The sequence below is a fragment of the Stegodyphus dumicola genome, chromosome 10 (assembly GCF_044657685.1).
Source record: "Stegodyphus dumicola isolate Sdum_Otavi_A_Nest chromosome 10, ASM4465768v1".
NCBI lineage: Eukaryota > Metazoa > Arthropoda > Arachnida > Araneae > Eresidae > Stegodyphus > Stegodyphus dumicola.
The window spans coordinates 183,245,344-183,263,729 of NC_140777.1; the positions used below are offsets into that span (position 1 = coordinate 183,245,344).

At 33.1% G+C, this 18,386-nt stretch overlaps 1 protein-coding gene across 3 annotated transcripts in view; it reads left to right on the forward strand.

The window, feature by feature from the left end:
- The first annotated feature begins 493 nt into the window (after nucleotides 1–493).
- The window catches only part of LOC118179963 (cell division cycle and apoptosis regulator protein 1-like), a 115,333-nt gene continuing 97,440 nt past the window's right edge, over nucleotides 494–18,386 (forward strand). For 2 of the 3 annotated variants that reach the window (XM_035349123.2, XM_035349127.2), the window contains exons 1-3: nucleotides 494–647; nucleotides 11,981–12,075; nucleotides 15,369–15,589. In XM_035349123.2, the coding sequence (XP_035205014.1) occupies nucleotides 12,027–12,075; nucleotides 15,369–15,589 (270 nt within the window). In that variant the 5' untranslated portion in view covers nucleotides 494–647; nucleotides 11,981–12,026. Of the gene's footprint in view, nucleotides 648–9,398; nucleotides 9,524–11,980; nucleotides 12,076–15,368; nucleotides 15,590–18,386 lie in introns of all 3 variants that reach the window. The other variant, XM_085825982.1, reaches the window with a different exon arrangement.

Consider the following 18,386-nt stretch of genomic DNA (forward strand, 5'->3'; position numbering starts at 1 on the left):
TGTGCAGCGACCATCAAGAAATTGTACTACCTTCCTGGTGGGTGCCGATCTTGGCATCAAAAAAAGAATCGCTAAAAAACAAGGGGCACCCAATTGTAAACTTTTACCAAGAATACAAAAATTTAAAGTGTCCGATCAATTTTGGGAGCCACTTTATAGAGTTCCGAAATTCGAGATATCCTGGAATACTCGATAAAGGTTATTTATTCAATTAAATGACGCTTATTAAATTTAGTCTTTTATGACAGAATTTATAAATTAACAGTAGTTAAAATTTGGTCATTGGTACACGAAAAAAATATATATATATGATTCATTCACAATTCCCTCTCAGGTTTTCAATGAAGGTTACTTCCAAATTCATTAAAAATACTACTTCAAAATACTACTATTTAATTTTTTTTTTTTTTTTTTTTTTTTTAAACTCAGAAAACACGTACTCAATCGTAACACATATTCATGCATTCACACATACACGCGCACACGCAGAAACAAAACAATTGAATTCGTATTTGAAGATGGCGGCGTGCTAACATTTAGTGTGAATGAAGTTCAGCAATATTTTTTATGTTAGTATTTTCTCCTCTTCAGCTACGGAACTGATTCGTAGGGGAAAAATACGAACAGAGTATTTAAAATTATATAATGTGAGTGTATAAAGTTTTTTTGGTATGATAATTCCCTTTAATATACCGTACTAAGCCATAATAGTTATGGTAAAATATGAATAAGAACTTATTTTGTGAGTAAAAAGCGCTGTGGATTACTCCTTATATTTATTGACAGATTTTATTAATTTATAAATTTTCAGTGTGTAGATTTAATGTGTTATTTAACCGAATAAATAATTCTTATCATGTATTTCATGATAGCTCAAGTATAAAAAATTTAAATGTCTCAGTCTTTTAAGATAATTTAAGTGTGCTAAATTGCCCGTGACATATTTATTATTATTTTTCTGTTAAGTGCAATTAAATTATTGAATACCTGTTTTCGTTCTTAAGGAAGAATAGTTAATCTTTGAAAAAAAATTTTTTTGGGGGGGATGAAAGTTCTTTGTAAAGAAAGTTTAAAATAATGTTCAATCTAACAGTAGTTTTTGTCAACACGAAAAACATTCCCTCCGTATTCGTATCTGATATGTAAATTAAGTTTTATAATGAAAATAAGATGATAAAGTAAGTGAAGTAAATTTATACAAATTTGTTTATTTACGTATAATGAAATATATTTTGTTGTGGATTTATTGCTGATATTTTAGTCATTACAGAAACGCTGTTTTTTTTTTTCTATATTCGGGATTAATTTAAATGCCTGAAAATATTCTTTCCTGTGTGATTTAAAATGAAAACAAATTCTGCACTCTTTTAATAAAATTTTGTGCATGGTATTAGTTGTCAAAATTATTTTTCTTTCATTAAGTTGTGCTGTTGCATGATTAAAAACAATGTCCCATTTTACCAAATTTACAATTTGCTTTGTAATGTGTGTTTGATGTTTCTTCATGATGTTACAGTTATCAACTAAAATTGGATATATACTGCCACAGCATACGAAACCTGTATAAAAATTTTCATAGATTTCCGAAGAAATAAATTTTGATAGCAGTTAGTTACAAAAAAGTATATTGTAGTTCAAGAAAAGGGGAAACTGCAGAATCGCCCACTGCTTGGCGTGTTTTTAAGAATTGCACATACTCAGTATCCATTAACATGTCGACCTATTTTCACTTAAAAAAGATCCCAGAATTGCACAAAAATGGCATTGCGCACACTCTTGACTTTATCCATGTACACATTGACCTATTTTCACTTAAAAAGGTCAAAGAAAATTGACAAAAATCCAATTCTTCTTACTTTTGTAAAAAGCGCCAAACAAATAAGTGGGTGATTCTGCACTTTAGCCCCAAAAAATATGGTATAAAGTGTTTAACAGTATAATTATTTAAAAAATAATATAATTATTTAAAAAATAATTATAAAATAAAAGTATTTTTAGTTTTTCTTAGCATATGATATAGAAACTTGATTTATTATAACAGTATAAAATGTTTGCACAAATAGGAAAGTATTTTGTGTAAGTCAAAAGAACATTATTAAAATTGAAACATCCTTTGAAATGCAGTCTGTCCTGTGAGTGAGTCCTTTGAAATTTATCCTTATGTGTGCTTTTTATTGTGGTATGGTTATTATTTAAGCTGTCGGTAAAAATATATGGTACTTTTCCATTTCACCGAGTCAAATATCGCCATGCAGACTTCATTGGCAACAACATACAGTATACACATAAAAAATGTTAAGAAATGTTAGTTCTAAGAATTTTTATTTTGAAGGCATAAACATTTTAATATTGTTTAAAATTTTGTAAAAAGCCACTGAATAAAGGCAATAAATTTGTAAAAAGACAATTTAAAAATTTACTATGCTTTCATTGTTCAACATCCTGATTCGCCAGTTTATATCAAGTGACCCCAAGTGGGGTCTGATGCAAACTAGGCTACAAAAATCTAATTCAGTAATTATCTACATTAATTTCAAGTTAAATTGTAATTTGAAATAAAAGTTTAAATGCAAGAATTGTTTCAATTCATACAAATAGCCAACTCAGAAATTATGTAAAACCGCAGTGCTTTTCTTCGCTAGTGCATGCTCATTAGAATTGATGAATTTAACCCTTGACTTTGCCTTTTCTATATTTTCGCCTTCGGGTGAGTGGTGTGATTGCATCCTAATTGACTTAATTACCTCGAATTGAACTATGTGGTAAAAATTCTGTGTAATTGTATGCCAGTATTGAAAGAAACAATCAATCTGATAAGAAATGGCTGCGTTTTGTTTTGAAAATGAGCCGTAAAATGTTACCAGTGAGGATTTTTCGTTTGACATCAGTTTTACCATTACTGTCGACTTTGCCTGGGCCTGCAAAATGGAAAAGTATAAAATATATTTACAGGTGCCCCTTGCCGATTTTTGGCGGTACATGGACACATACCGAGTTTGTGCAATTCTTTGACGTGTTATTTTGGCACATCGTTTGGTTTTTTACACATCAACATATTTTCACTTGAAAAAATCAGAGAGAATTGCACAAACTTGGGATTGCGCTCTCCCTTGACTTTGGCCATGTACTCATCGAGCTATTTTTCACTTAAAAACTCAAAGGAGTAGCCAACAAAAAATATATAATGTCAATAAACTACATTTAAATCAAACAATCAAATATCATAAAAAAAGGAAATTCATCTTTGCACTACACAAAGGAAATATCCACTTACCTTATTTATGAATTAACACGTCTTCAGTCAAACAAAATTCGGTGCTACTTTGGTAGACGGTTGCATGGATTTTTGGCGATTTACGTTGGCGCAATTGTTGGTGCGGTTTTAACAATCGTCAGCCATCTTGAAAAACGTTGTTTTTTAAGATGGCAGGCAAATGTAAATAAATACATTTACTACGAGTATAAAATACTAAAAAAAGGTTAAATTATTACTTTCATATAGCACAGAAGTAGAATAAAAATATCGCTATAAAAACATTGCACCAACGTTTAATTAGATAAAAATATTACGTAAATTGAATATCAAATTAAAAATCGTCATACCAGTGTTTAAAAGAATTAAAGGTACTTTTCCGTTTCGCCGGCGCAAATCTCGCCAAGCAGACTTTGTTGGCGACAACATACAGTATACACATAAAAAATGTTAATTCTAAGAATTTTTTTTTTATTTTGAAGGCATAAACATTTTAATATGGTTTAAAATTTTGTAAAAAGCCAATAAATAAAGACAATAAATTTGTAAAAAGACATTAATTTAAGAATTTACTATGATTTCATGGTTCAATATCCTGATTCGCCGGTTCGTATCACGTGACCCCAAGTGATCTCATCTCACGTAAACTACGCTACTAAAATCTAATTCGCTCAGTAATTATCTACATTAATTTCAAGTTAAATCTTAATTTGGAATACAAGTTTAAATGCAAGAATTATTTCAATTCGTACGAATAGCTTACTCAGAAATTATGTAAAACCGCAGTGCTTTACTTCGCTAGTGCATTCTCATTAGAATTGATGAATTTAACACTTGATTTCGCCTTCGGATGAGCGGTGTAATTGTGTTCTAATTGACTTAGAACCTAATTGACTTATTACCGTGAATTGTCTTAGGGGATAAAATTTAAATATCGTGTAAAAATTCTATATTATTGTATGCCAGTATTGAAAGAAACAATCTGATAAGAAATGGCTTCAACTTGTTTTGAAACTGAGGCGTAAAAGGTTACCAACAAAGATATTCCGTCTGGCATCAGTTAAACCATTATTGGCGACTATCGTTTGCGCCGTCAAAACGCAAAAGTACCGAATTAAAATATTACTTAAATTAAATAAGAACGCTTCGTGCACTAGAGCTAAAATGACAGCAATTAGTTTATTCTCCGTAAAAAAGGAAGAATGTCTAATACTTTGACCAACATGACCACAATACCATATACGACCGTGCTCAGAATTGACTCTTCTAACAATCTTCATCTGTGATCTACATTTTCGCACTTCGTTAAAAAAGCAATTAGCAAGGTTTCCTCCAAAAATTTAAAATAAATTTCCTCTGACGCTTATAACAATTTATAAATAAATCTTTAATTGGGAGAAAATAAATAATAATTTAATTGCGAGAAAATAAATAAATCTTTAATTGGGAGTTGGCCAAAATAAGGTCTCAAAGGGCAATTTTTTTTTATTCCGTTACCAATAATTCTTGGTAATTACCAATAACAACATTCATCTTCGAAACGGACGTATCCATTGTGGTGATGGCGATAAGGAGCGCGCCTTGCGCCCTCCAATAAGTGTGGCAACCCTAGAGGAGAAGCTTCTTACGAGTAGTGAGCAGAGTGAAACAGGCCAGCTGTCGGTGATTGTGCGTGAAGTTCCAAAATAAAGCTTTAATTTTTATTGTGCACTATGTCTTGTTATTATTCATATAATGCAATAAGAACATAATCTGTGATATAGAATTCGAGGATTGGAGGTAAAACATATAGGAAATCACCATAATGGTAACCCGGACTGTGTTAAATCAGTTCCGGACTGTGTATGAACAGTTCTCAAGCACTTTCGGTTTTGACTACAAGCCATCACTCAAGATCTCCAAACCAGAAGTAATGGATTACATTGGTTTTCATCCTCCGAATCACAGATAAGTAGTAATTATAGATCATTTTATAATTCTGTTTTCTACTTATCATTTAATTTCATTTTCTTTAGTTAAATTTTTGCTTTTATTTTGGCTTAAAACCTTGCACAATGTCCAATGTTCATGCCGTCCAAATTTCAGTTTATAACCGATCAGACCCATCTTTATGGTTTATTATGTGTGAAAGTACCTTTGCTCTTGCCACCGTCAAACCTATCACAGAATCCATTACTAAATATAATTATGTAGTTGCTCATATTCCTCCAGATATTGCATCACTAGTACAGAATTTACTTATGAAACCAGACCCTATTGATCCATATACAAAGCTCAAAACTGAGTTAATAAATAGATCAGGAGAATCTTCTTAGCAAGAAATTCACCAATTATTATCTGGAGAAGAATTAGGTTCTCGAAAACCTTCCGATTTGCTTAGAAATATGAAACATCGAGCAGAATCTTTAAATGTTCCTGATAACTTAATGCCAGAATTATTCCTTCAACGTTTGAATTCGACTGTTCAGTCTATTTTGGCAGCGGTTTCCAATTTAACTGTAGATAAAGCTGCAGAAATTGCCAACAGAATTTTAGAAGTAAATCCAACCCCAGGGACTTGTGCCGTTTCTCGCACAGTCGATCAGTCTCTTGAGGATAAATTATTTAAAGAAATAGAAAAATTAAACAAACGTATTGATCACATTTCTCTTTCTCGTGGTTGCTTGCCAAATCGCGGAGATCGCAATAAACAAAGAAGCAATTCGAAAAGGAGAGATTATTCTGTTTGCTGGTATCATAGACGTTTTGGGAAAAAGTGTAGAGAAGACAAATGTACACAACCTTGTTCATGGCAGGGAAACGAAACCAGCAAAGAATAGAGGCAACTTATTCTTTGCGTCAAGTTTCACGTTGTCTGTTCGTTCGTGACCGTAGAACAAACCTTTCATTCTTGGTCGATACCGGCTCTGACATGTCCTTACTTCCAGCAAATAATTCTCAAAAACAGAATTCTCCCCAAGAAACACTTTTTGCTGCTAATTCTTCCACTATTCATGTTTATGGTCAAAGAACACTTTCTTTGGATTTCAAATTAAGACGACAGTTTACATGGACTTTTCTTATAGCAAATGTTAGTACACCCATTCTTGGAGCAGATTTTCTCCATTTCTTTGAATTGATGCTTGATCTCAGAAACAAATGTCTCAAAGATTTAAAAACGCAGTTTAAAACCGTCGGCTGCGTGAAAAATTCAAGCATTTATTCAGTAAAAACTGTATTTAGTGATACACCATATCACAAAATTTTAAAAGAATTTCCTTCAATTACTAAATTACCAGATCCTAACCAACCTGTTAAACACGACACCGTTCATCATATCATAACTAAAGATCCACCTGTGCTTGCAAAACCTCGTCGGTTAGCTCCAGATCGCTTGAAAATAGCAAAACAAGAATTTCAAACTATGATGCAATTGGGGCATTTGAGACCTTCGAGCAGCAATTATGCATCCCCACTTCACATGGTTCCAAAAAAGGGCAGTCTGGAATGGAGACCTGTAGATTATCGAGCATTGACCGCTCAAACAATAAAAGACAAATACCCTATTCCATGCTTAGCCGATTTTACTGCTGCATTGCACGGTACTAAAATTTTTAGTCATGTCGACCTGATTAAGGCATACCATCAAATACCAATTAACCCAGCCGACATCCGCAAAACCGCCATATGCACACCATTCGGTTTATTCGAAAGTACCCGTATGCAATTCGGCTTATGCAATGCATCAGCGACTTTTCAACGTTTTATAGATGAAGTCACGCGGGATTTAGAAGGTGTTTACGCTTTCGTCGATGACTTGCTCATAGCCTCTAAAGATTCTGAGGAACATTGCAGGCATTTGCAAGCTTTATTTTCCAAACTTCAGGAATATGGACTTTGCATAAATGTTTCAAAATGCACCTTTGGTCAAACGTCTATTGATTTCTTAGGTTTTCACCTTAGTGAAAACGGAATTGAACCTCTTCCTGACAAAGTCAAATGTATTTTAGATTTTCCTCAACCTACCACTCTCACTCAGCTTCGCCGATTTTTAGGCATGTTTAACTTTTACAGATGTTTCATACCTAAAACAGCACGTATTCTTTCTCCTTTAATAAAATTGTTAGAAGGCTATATGAATAAAAAGAAATCTTGTTCGCGTGTTCAGGATTCATCCCCACAATTAAATTGGAACGAGAATGCTGAACAAGCCTTTATTGCTGCCAAAAATGCCATTGCTCAGGCTACCCTTTTGAGACACCCTATTCCCGGAGCCCAGCTAAGCATCTGGGTAGATGCCTCAGACGTCGCAATAGGCGGCACCCTTATGCAGTTGTCTCAACAAACATGGGAACCTATAGCATTTATCTCTATGAAACTCAATAAAAGTGAACAGAAATGGTCTGCATATGATAGGGAATTATTTGCAATTTATTCTACAATTAAGAAATTCCGACACATGTTAGAGGGCAGAAATTTTATAATTTATACGGATCAAAAACCGTTAATATACACTTTTAAACAAAACCCTCATAAATGATCACCTCGACAATTGCGCCATTTAGATTTTATTTTTCAGTACTCTACTGATATTAGGCATGTGCAAGGTTCAAAAAACGTCGTGGCTGATGCTCTTTCGAGAATCGAAATTGATTCCATAACAAAATCTCCATTTTTGGATTTAAAAAAAATTTCGGAAGCTCAACGGCATGATCCGGAGGTACAAGACCTTCTCAAAAACAACACATCATCTTTGAAACTGGAATTTAAACCGTGCCAATATTCTGATGGTAATATTCTTTGTGACATATCAACGGACATTCCTCGTCCATTTGTTCCGAATTCCTTTCGCAGACTCATCTTTAATCATCTGCACAATCTGTCATATCCAGGAATTGCAGCTACTACGAAGCTTATTTGTTCTCGTTATGTATGGCCCGATATGAAACGTCATCAAAAAGTGGGTGAAATCCTGTGAATCTTGCCAAAAATCGAAAATTACTAGGCATACTAAAGCACCATTGGGCACATTCTCTCTTCCTGATGCACGTTTTTCAGAAATCCATATGGATATCGTCGAACCGTTACCTCCATCAGAAGGCAACGTGTACCTTTTGACTCTAATAGATAGATTCTCCAGATGGCCTGAAGCCATTCCCATCCTGGATATGAAAACGGAAACCAGTTGCAGAGCCATCTTCAACTGTTGGATATCTCATTTTGGCTGCCCATCGATCATAACAACAGACCAAGGTTCTCAAATGAGATCCGCACTTTTTGCAGAATTTACGCTCATTTTAGGTACGAACAGAATCGCAACAACAGCCTATCATCCATTATCTAACGGCATCGTTGAACGATTTCATCAACATTTAAAATCTTCTCTCAAGGCTCACGAGACCAATAACTGGACTGAAACACTACCAGTTGTTATGCTTGGTATTTGGACAGCCATAAAGGAGGATCTACAGTCATCTTGTGCTGAATTGGTGTATGGCACAACTCTCAAGCTGCCTAGTGATATGATAACGTCATCTAAGATATCTCCGTATGACACACAATTTATAATGAATCTTCGGCATAGAATGCAACAATCAAATCCAATAGCAACATCTGCACCTTGCCAAGAAAAGTGTTACGTAAGTGCTACCTTGTGTACGCATGTATACTTATGTGTTGATCGAGTAAAGCCACCTCTGTGCCAACCATATACAGGTCCGCGTAAAATCCTTTCTAGAACGAACAAAACTTTCACAATTGATATTAACGGTGTGAAATCTGCTGTGTCTATAGACCGTGTGAAACCAGCCTATTTGCTTTCGGACTCTAATTTGCCTGAACTGAAAACAAATGAAGACTTACACAGTTCAGCAGAATAAATCTGCAAACGAACTCTCTAAGACACAAACTGTCACCAGATCGGGAAGGCATGTTCACTTCCCTAAGAAACTTGCTTCTTGCATAACAATTTAAAACATTTTTTTAAAATTCATATCATAACATATTTTTTGTTATTTCATGTTTATTATATGTGTCATTACCTTGTTATATATTGAACTGCATTTTGATCTTTTCTAATTTTGTAATCATGGAAAAAAAAAAAAAAATACCCGACAGTACGGATCCTCTGAGATAATTTCATAACCTATGTCGTTCCTTTGAATAGCCATTAAAGGAACTGGGGGGAAACTGTGGTGATGGCGATAAGGAGCGCGCCCTGCGATAAGTGTGGCAACCATAGAGGAGAAGCTTCTTACGAGTAGCGAGCAGAGCGAAACAGGCCAGCTGTCGGTGAGTGTGCGCGAAGTTCCAAAATAAAGCTTTAATTTTTATTGTGCACTATGTCTTGTTATTATTCATATAATGCAGTAAGTAATAATATAATCATATAATGCAGTAACATAATCTGTGATATAGAATTCGAGGATTGGAAGTAAAGCACATAGGAAATCGCTATACCATTCCATTTGAAAACTGAGGAATTCGAAGAGATGAATAATAAAATTTTAAAATGGCATGGTAATGCACAAATATTCAGTAACCAATCAGGGAGCTGATTGCATCATGCATAGAATTAAAATTATTTAAATAATCATTCATAATAAAACCATTTTTAAAAAAATACAAAATAAATTATATTTAATATTTAACCGCCATAAGTAATGTTTAAAACATTAGATTAAATTTATAGATATTAAAACTAATTACTTTTAAAGTAAGGTGACATCATTGATTACATCATCCACAACATAAAATATCATAAGCAATAAAATTTTTATTTCAAATAAAAATGCAAAATTAAATTGATTTTTAATATTTAGAAGCCATAAATAATATTTAAAACACGGAATTTATGCATAATAAAACACATTATTTTTTAAATAAAATGACGACAAAGTTTTAATTACCATAAATAACTTATCCAGCAATGGGTTTACCATAAGTCATATTGCTCGCCAAAAGAAAAATCGCCAAAATCCGTGCAACCATGTACCAAACTAGCATCCAAAATTCCTTAAGAGCATCCAAAAACTTCCTAAAATTATCTGAACTGGAATCTATATACTGTTGTTGCCACATAAATTCACAAATAAGAGTCGAAAATATCCTCCATAGCGTCTTTAATAGTGTGACAATACTCATTTCCTTCCTACAAGCAGGACACTCAATAATGGTTACTAAGGAAACCTTCATTTACACACAGTCAAGTAATGCTCTTTTCCCTTTTCTTTCCAAATTATACAGAAACTTCAAATTAATCTCGCCACATTCAGCCATTTTACTGTCTAAACCACAAAACAAGCAATGAGCCTCCTAACCAACACGTACCGCAAGACCTTACAGATCTTTTCCCATAATTGAAATTCACCGCAGTCACGCAACCAATTATGTCATAATAGGGTTTCCATAATTTTCAGCTACTCGGGGCACCATAAATGAAACAACTTCGCAATATTACAAGGGGCACCCTTAAATCTACTCTAACCAAGCTGTCTCTTCAGAAATAGCATATTCTGTGTATTTTGCCCTCTCCCAATTTTCAGTCGATAAAATTAATTAGGAAAGGGCAAAAAATAGGTGAGTAAATATGGTACTTGAAATTCTGACAGAAAATTGCAAGAGACTTTTCAGCAGTGTTTTATTTCAAATTCACTTTTGCATGAACTTTTAGTTACATTACATGAGGTACATTGATAATACATATATTGTTCATCTGATTTTAATGCATCATAATTTCTAGCTGAATATTAGGAGAGCCATCAGTAAATATTATCTTATTTAATTTTTAATTTATGCATTACCTTTTTTTCATCTTTAAAAGTCATGGAATTAATTATAAACTTTCTGACTTTGTATATCTTTTTAACTTTCTGACTCATGTGATGGTATGATATAAAAAATCTTTTTCATTATTTAATATAATAATTCTTAAAATGTATAGTATATTGGGTACTTACGTATTAACGCAACCAGGCCAAAATTCGCATAAATCGCCAAATTTGGCGACCCTACTTACGGCAACTTTACGTGTCTAGATGAAAGTTTATTTGTAAAAAGAAAAAATAACACTGGGCGTGTACTACCACAGCAATGGGTTTTCGGCGGAATTTGCCGAGAAAAGAAAGAGACTTTTTTGGTTACTGTACCTAACAGAAGCACCGTTACCCTCATGGAAAAAATTTGCGAAAATATCAAGGAAGGAAGCATCATTTGTTCGGATTGCTGGAAAGGATACAATACAAGTGAGTTCGAAAATGCTGGATTTCTGCATGGAACTGTTAATCACAAATATAACTTTGTGGATCCCAGCACGGGCGTTCACACACAACGTGTAGAGCGCATGTGGGGCTCAGCCAAATGACGCAACAAAAAACAGAGAGGAACAGCCCGTCATCATCTTGACTCATACCTTATCGAATTTATATGGTGCCAAGCTCAAGCTGTTAATGGCGAAGACGGTTTTCAATCAGTGTAAAAGCAATAGCCAAAAGATTTCCGCCGAAAAAATAATTCTGCAACTTATTCAAATTCGAAACCGGAAGGGTTTAATTGCTATTTTATATTTTAAAACAAAATAATATAAAAAACTGTATTAAAAATTATCTGTAATTAATAGATGTACATTTTCTTTCTATTCATACTTTTTTACTCAAACTTACAAATCGCGCCAACCTGGTTGCGAGAATGCGTAAGTACCGTATATTGATTCTACTTTTATATATATTTATTTGGTATAATTATGTTCAGCTTTAGGTTTGTTGCTTATTCATCTGCCAAGTTGGATATATTCAGGATGTCGCAGTTTGCAGCAACGAAAAATCCTCCTTGGGTTAGAGCAGGAGGTAAGATGGCAAATGTAATAGCAAAGTATTTTTAAGCAAAAATTGTACATTTTTCATTAGAAGGTGTTAGTAAAAATTTCTAAATTATATTCATTTGCTCTCATTTTTAGTATGGTGTTTTTTTTAAAATTTGTTCACAGAAATTTTTTTATTTTCAAGACTGATAAATATATCCACAGCTTAGTAAAATTTTATATTTCTCAAAAAAATTTGGTAAAAATATATGTACAGCTGTCCCTTTTGTGATAACTGGCGATTTTTGGCAGTACATGGACACTGAGTTTGTGCAGTTCTTATTTTGACTTTGTGTAGTTGTGATTTTTGGCCCCAAAAATCACTGCTACACAAATTCAGAATAACAAGTCAAAGAATTGCACAAACTTGGTATCCATGTACATATCGACCTATTTTCACGTAAAAAAAAAAACAAAAAACTTATTGTAACTTTATAGTAAATACTGTATATTAACTGCGTTCCAACTCCAGCAAATCTGCAACAGCCTTTAGCACCTTATAGATCAGTTCCACCCCCAATTTTGATGGAGAGCTTCCTGCGGGAGACAGGTCCAAGGGCCTCCCAGCCTCTTTCCTTACCAATGAGAGGACTTTCGGCTCGCCTCATATTTAAAGTGCCTCCATACTGCATGGACACTATACATTTAAACATGGACACTATACATTTAAACATGGACACTATACGTTAAAGCCTACTTCTTGATTTGAACCCGGGCCTTTCTGCACAGCAGCGACGATAACCACTACGTCGGTTGGGCAGCCCAGCAAATCCAAAGCTATGACACTAAGTGCATCTGATAAAGTGTATTCAACTTTTAACACTTACCAAGCATACCAATATCAGGCATTCACTTCTGTTTTTATCAGCAACTTTCTGTCTCTAAGTAAGCAGCAGTGGTGGCAACAGCCAAGCTTCTGTTACAAGTCAAATTATAATTTTACTTCGCAATTTAACTTATGCCTCTGAGCAAGTACGTGATGCAATGAGGCTTAAAAGGAAGAAGCAGTATAAAGCTAACTGTTAGTGTAGCTAACAGTCAAAAGTCGTTAATCCGGACTCGTCGGGACTTCGGTGATTCCGGATTATAGATCATCAGTTTAAATCTGGTAAGATGGCATGCAGAAATTATAAAATTAAAAATATGAAACCATAATTTATGAAATAAAGAGCAATTATGATCTAAAGGGTATCAAAATTTACAAAAAGAAAAAGCTAAATATTTATTTGTTTACTTTATTAAACATTTCATTCAATGTAAATTGTTAAATTTGCTTCGTTTCATGTGATAATACTTTCTCTTTAATTCTATTAAACAGACATAATTTCTTGTTTAGTTACAAAGTTCCGCTGTTCAAGTCCTATAATTGCTGTTTCGAGAATACCGACTAATTTGTCAATCGAAATTTTTTCGTTTTCAATAACCTCCGAGTCACTTTCTTCACTATCGGAAGCGAATTATAATGACGAGGAACTTGATTTAAATCATATCAAAGACTGAGTATATCGAGATGAAATACTACATTTAGTAAAGAATTATAAGCCAAATAAAATAAAAACATCTGCTCTGAAGATAAGGATAGTGCTGACAGATTAACTTCCAATTCATTGCGTGCCGTATCGTTTCCCTCCCCCCGCAGAGCAGCGTGAAATTGATAAACATATTTCAGAATGATTAGATAATCAAAGGATATGTGCCTTTATACATTTTTTGCAGCAATTCCACTTTCTGTTTAATGGACTTCGAAACATACTTTCGCTTTGTAGATCCTTTACGTATTAGTAAATATATATCGGAAATTCTATTTGACATAATCGGAAGTTCAAGCTTACTTTTATAAAATTGCTCTAACAGTCAGTCTGCAAAAAATATAAGCCGGATCCAATTTGAAGATTAAGGAACAACGCAATCTGCAACATTAACTGAAATAAATAATTAGATAGTTTTAGCTTATACTGTCCGTTATACATTAAACGCGCATGCGTAAACGTAATATGCGCATGCGTACATGTATATTCGCAGCCGTAAAGGTCTTACGTGCATGCGTAAACGCCTATGCGCATGCGTGAACGCCACACGTGCGCAGAAAGATTTTAGCTTTGATGTCCGGATTATAGATCATTCTGGATTATGGGTGTCCGAATTAACGACTTTTGACTGTACGAACACTTACTCTTAAAAATTTATAGGATTATTATAAGTGCAAGACATAAATGTTTCAAGAAATTTTATAGTTTAATGCTAATTACTTGAAAGAATTTGTGAAGTTTATTTATTTTTAAATTTTCTTTAAAATAAAGTTAAATATTAGATTATGTGTAATAATAATGCATCCTACTGACATATTTATTTTATGTTTACAAATTCCATAAGTGGTATCACAAAAGTGAAGTTTGGGTGTGGATAACTGCTTTAGTTTATTCAATTCTTATTTGCTTGATAGGTCCTTAATTTTCCATTGATGGCTCTTAAAATTACTTAAATTTCCAAATCGAAAAATGTGTATGAACCCTGTATGTGCGGCACTGACAAAGAGTTGTGAAGTTGGTGGTGGCAAATTTCTTGACAATTTTATTCATAAAAGGGAACAGCTATTTTCAAGATGAATAATTTTCATTAAGAATTCTGTATAAAAACAATCTATAAAATTAAAAAAGCAAGAACGTTGGTAGTAAAGCATTTACCATTTTCAGGAAGTCCCTTTTTGTGCTTTTGTTGTCTTCATAAACACAATGATCTGTTTTTACTTCGAAAACACCAGAGAATTATACAAACTTTGCATTCATATAACTGCCACTGAGCACCAGCCAAAATTAACACATGCAATATGCATATTGGGATTATCACATATCTGTGTTGTTTATGAATGCTTTTGCTTTTTGAATACTTTTTTACAAGTTTTTGGTGAGGGTGCAGATAATGTAAAAGTTATCCAAGTTTGTTTGCAATGCAAGCACTAACTGAAAAGTTTCATATTGCTATATCTTGACTTCTTCTATTTAAACATAAATTATTGTGATATTGTAAGTAAAGTGCAGCTATACCATAAGCGAATCTCATTATTTTCAGTTTTATTAAACTTTTTTATGACAGAACCTTAGCAAAGTGGCATTTGCAGAAAATTTATTTTCTGTGTAAATATCCATTGCATTGTACATGCTTATTAAGTTATAAAAATATGTTTCAGATTATAGAATAAAAAATGTAATATAGCCTTTTTAAAATTTTGATTCTTTTCAAAAATGGTGATAATTATTGTTTGACTATTCATGTTTGTAGCTACCAACTTAGTTCAACCACCACCTCCAGGTTCATCATTATTAACAGCTCAGCAGGTATCTCATGCTTCTGCTGCAGGTGCAGGGATTGCTGCTGCTGGTCCAAATCCTTTAGCTACAGCTGCAGCAGTTGTTGCAGCAGCCCAAAATCAGCAGGCACAGCAAGCTCCAGCAGTTAGTGCTTCTTACAGTACTGGTCTTGCAGCAATAACCTTGACGCAGGTAGTGTTGATTTCATTATGAGGGCATGTATTGTATGCAGAAATATATGGGTAATCATGTAATATGTAATCTACCACTTTTAGTTAGTAATTTATTAGCAGTACTAAAAGTGGTTGTTATTTTAATCATTTCTCCCCCCTTTTATTGCACGTTCAGATTTAAAAATAGCATTTTAGTCATGCCATCTGAGAAGTGTGTAACTAAAGTGGTAGATTGATTGCATATCACATGACTCCCAATATATATTTGATTCCTATATGTTTCTTTTTATTTACAGTGTCTTTTGATCGAGTCGGACTTTCTATTTAAATGCATTGAAGGCCTGGAGGTTTTATTAAGTACTACAAAGCCTTTCATTGGCATCATATATCAGTGAAAACAAATTATAGTTTTTGAATTAAATATTTTGAAAGTGATTGTTTTCAGGTATGAAAAACTAGTATTTTTATGTAATATGCATTATTTGTGCAATGCTATATGAAAAACATGTAGCAATAAATTTTGGAAATGATTGTGGAGTTCTCCCTTTTTATCTAACAAGTAAATGTGGAAGAATCTAATGGACAGCTAAGCGAATTATCGCTCGAAATATGTTTGGTGAGAAATTGTAAGCTGAAATTAGGATGGACATGAAAGTAGCTTTAACTAAAGGTAACTGTTAAAAATTTAGGATAAAGTTTACATGATAAAGTAAGAAAATAATATGGAACTTATAAAATAATATAAGCTCTGTTATATATTTAATGTAATGTATTAATCACTGCTGTTGCAAACTAATACCACATCTTGTTTTATAACTTTTATTTGAATTTTATGTAAAAAAAATTAATTTAGTACAAGAATTAAAATTTAACATAAAAAAAAAAAAAAAAAAAAAAAGAGGGCAACAAGCTATCCTTTTGGTATTTTACCACAGTAGAGAGATTGTAGGGCATCATTCTCTAGAGATATGCATTAATGCAAGGGTAAAGGTGACATACCTGTTTTTATAACCGTTACTTTTATTAGATTAGGACATTAGTGTAGCACATATACGCGGATAACAAAAATAAATATCAGATGCGAGTTGTACGATGTAATCAAAGAGTAATCGGGGGCTGTCTGGTGTCAGTCTCAAATTTACCTCCTTACTGGTTAGAAATTCAACAGATTCTCCTCCCTGCTAGGGTGGTAGCACCATTTCTTTGATCTGGCTGCTCCTTAAGAGTTGTCCGTATTTCCATAAATCTTCTAGTATTACACATAGTTTCAATATACACATAGCAGGTTTTTTAATGAAAATATGTTTCTTTCTGACCTCATTTTTCAGAAAAGTAAAATTAGCTTTTCAAATGAATATTCTGAATTTTTTTCTTTTATTAGTATATTTTTTTATTTTAGTGATCATTCTTATTTTATTAATTTCATTTCCTCCTTTGGCAGTATTTTTGAAATACCTGCTCTGCTGCTTTATTATAAATTTTTCTTAAGCTTGGGAGTAATTCGTCTAAGAATGGCTATTTTCTACAAGCATCATGCAGATTTAATTTACCTGGATTTTTTTTTAAAAATATTTTTCATCTTATTTTCAGATTTTCTTTACATTTTTAAAAGTTTTGTTTTATTGGTTGATTAATTTTTCATAAGTGCATATCTTAATCTTCAGTTTACTTTATATACTTTCTCAAGCTTAGTATTTTTCACATGTATCATTTTAACAGCTGATTTATTATTACAGTCAAAAGTCTTTAATCTGGACTCGTCGGGACTTCGATTCCGGATTATTGGTTTTTCCGGATTATAGATCATCAGTTTAAATTTGATAAGATGGCATGCAGAAATTATAAAATTAAAAATATGAAACCGTAATTTATGAAATAAAGAGCAATTATGATCTAAAGGGTATCAAAATTTACAAAAAAAAAAAAAAAAAAAAAAAGCTTAATATTTATTTGTTTACTTTATTAAACATTTCTTTCAATGTGCGCATGCGTAAAGCATACATTACACATAGTCGAAATTAGAAAATTGCAACCAGAAAACTATTTGATGTGTATTCGTGATATTTAAAATGACGAAGAATTTGACTTAAATGATATTAAAGACGGAGTACATCGAGATGAAATACTACATTTAGTAAGGAATTATAAGCCAAATAAAAAAAAATCTGCTTTGAAGATAAGGATAGTGCTGACAGATCAACTTCCAGTTCATTGCGCGACGCGACGTATCCCCCCCCCCCCCCGCCCGCAGAGCAGCGTGAAATTGATAAACAGATTTCGGAATGGTCAGAGAAACAAAGGATATGCCTTTATCCATTTTTTTTTGCAGCAATTCCACTTTTTGTTTGATGGACATCGAAACATGCTTTCTCTTTGTAGATCCTTTGGCAGCTCCAGAATCGGAAATTCTTTTTGACATAATCGAAAGTTTAAGCTTACTTTTATAAAATTGCTCTAACAGTCTGCAAAAAAATAATAAGCCAGATCCAATTAAAAGATTAAGGAACAATGCAATCTGCAACATTAACTGAAATAGGTAATTAGATAATTTTAGCTTAGCTTATACCGTCCGTTATACATTAAACGCGCATGCATATGCGCATGTATAAAGGTATTATGAGCAATGCGTTTACGCATGCGCAGAAAGTTTGTAGCTTCGAGGTCCGGATTATAGATCATTCCGTATTATGGACGTCCGGATTAAAGAGGTTTGACTGTATACAAAAAGTTTTCTTCTTTTCGGAAGGATAAATAATTGGTTGATTTGTTTTCATAACCTTTCTTTTCCACATATATAATTGACTTTTTGATTTATT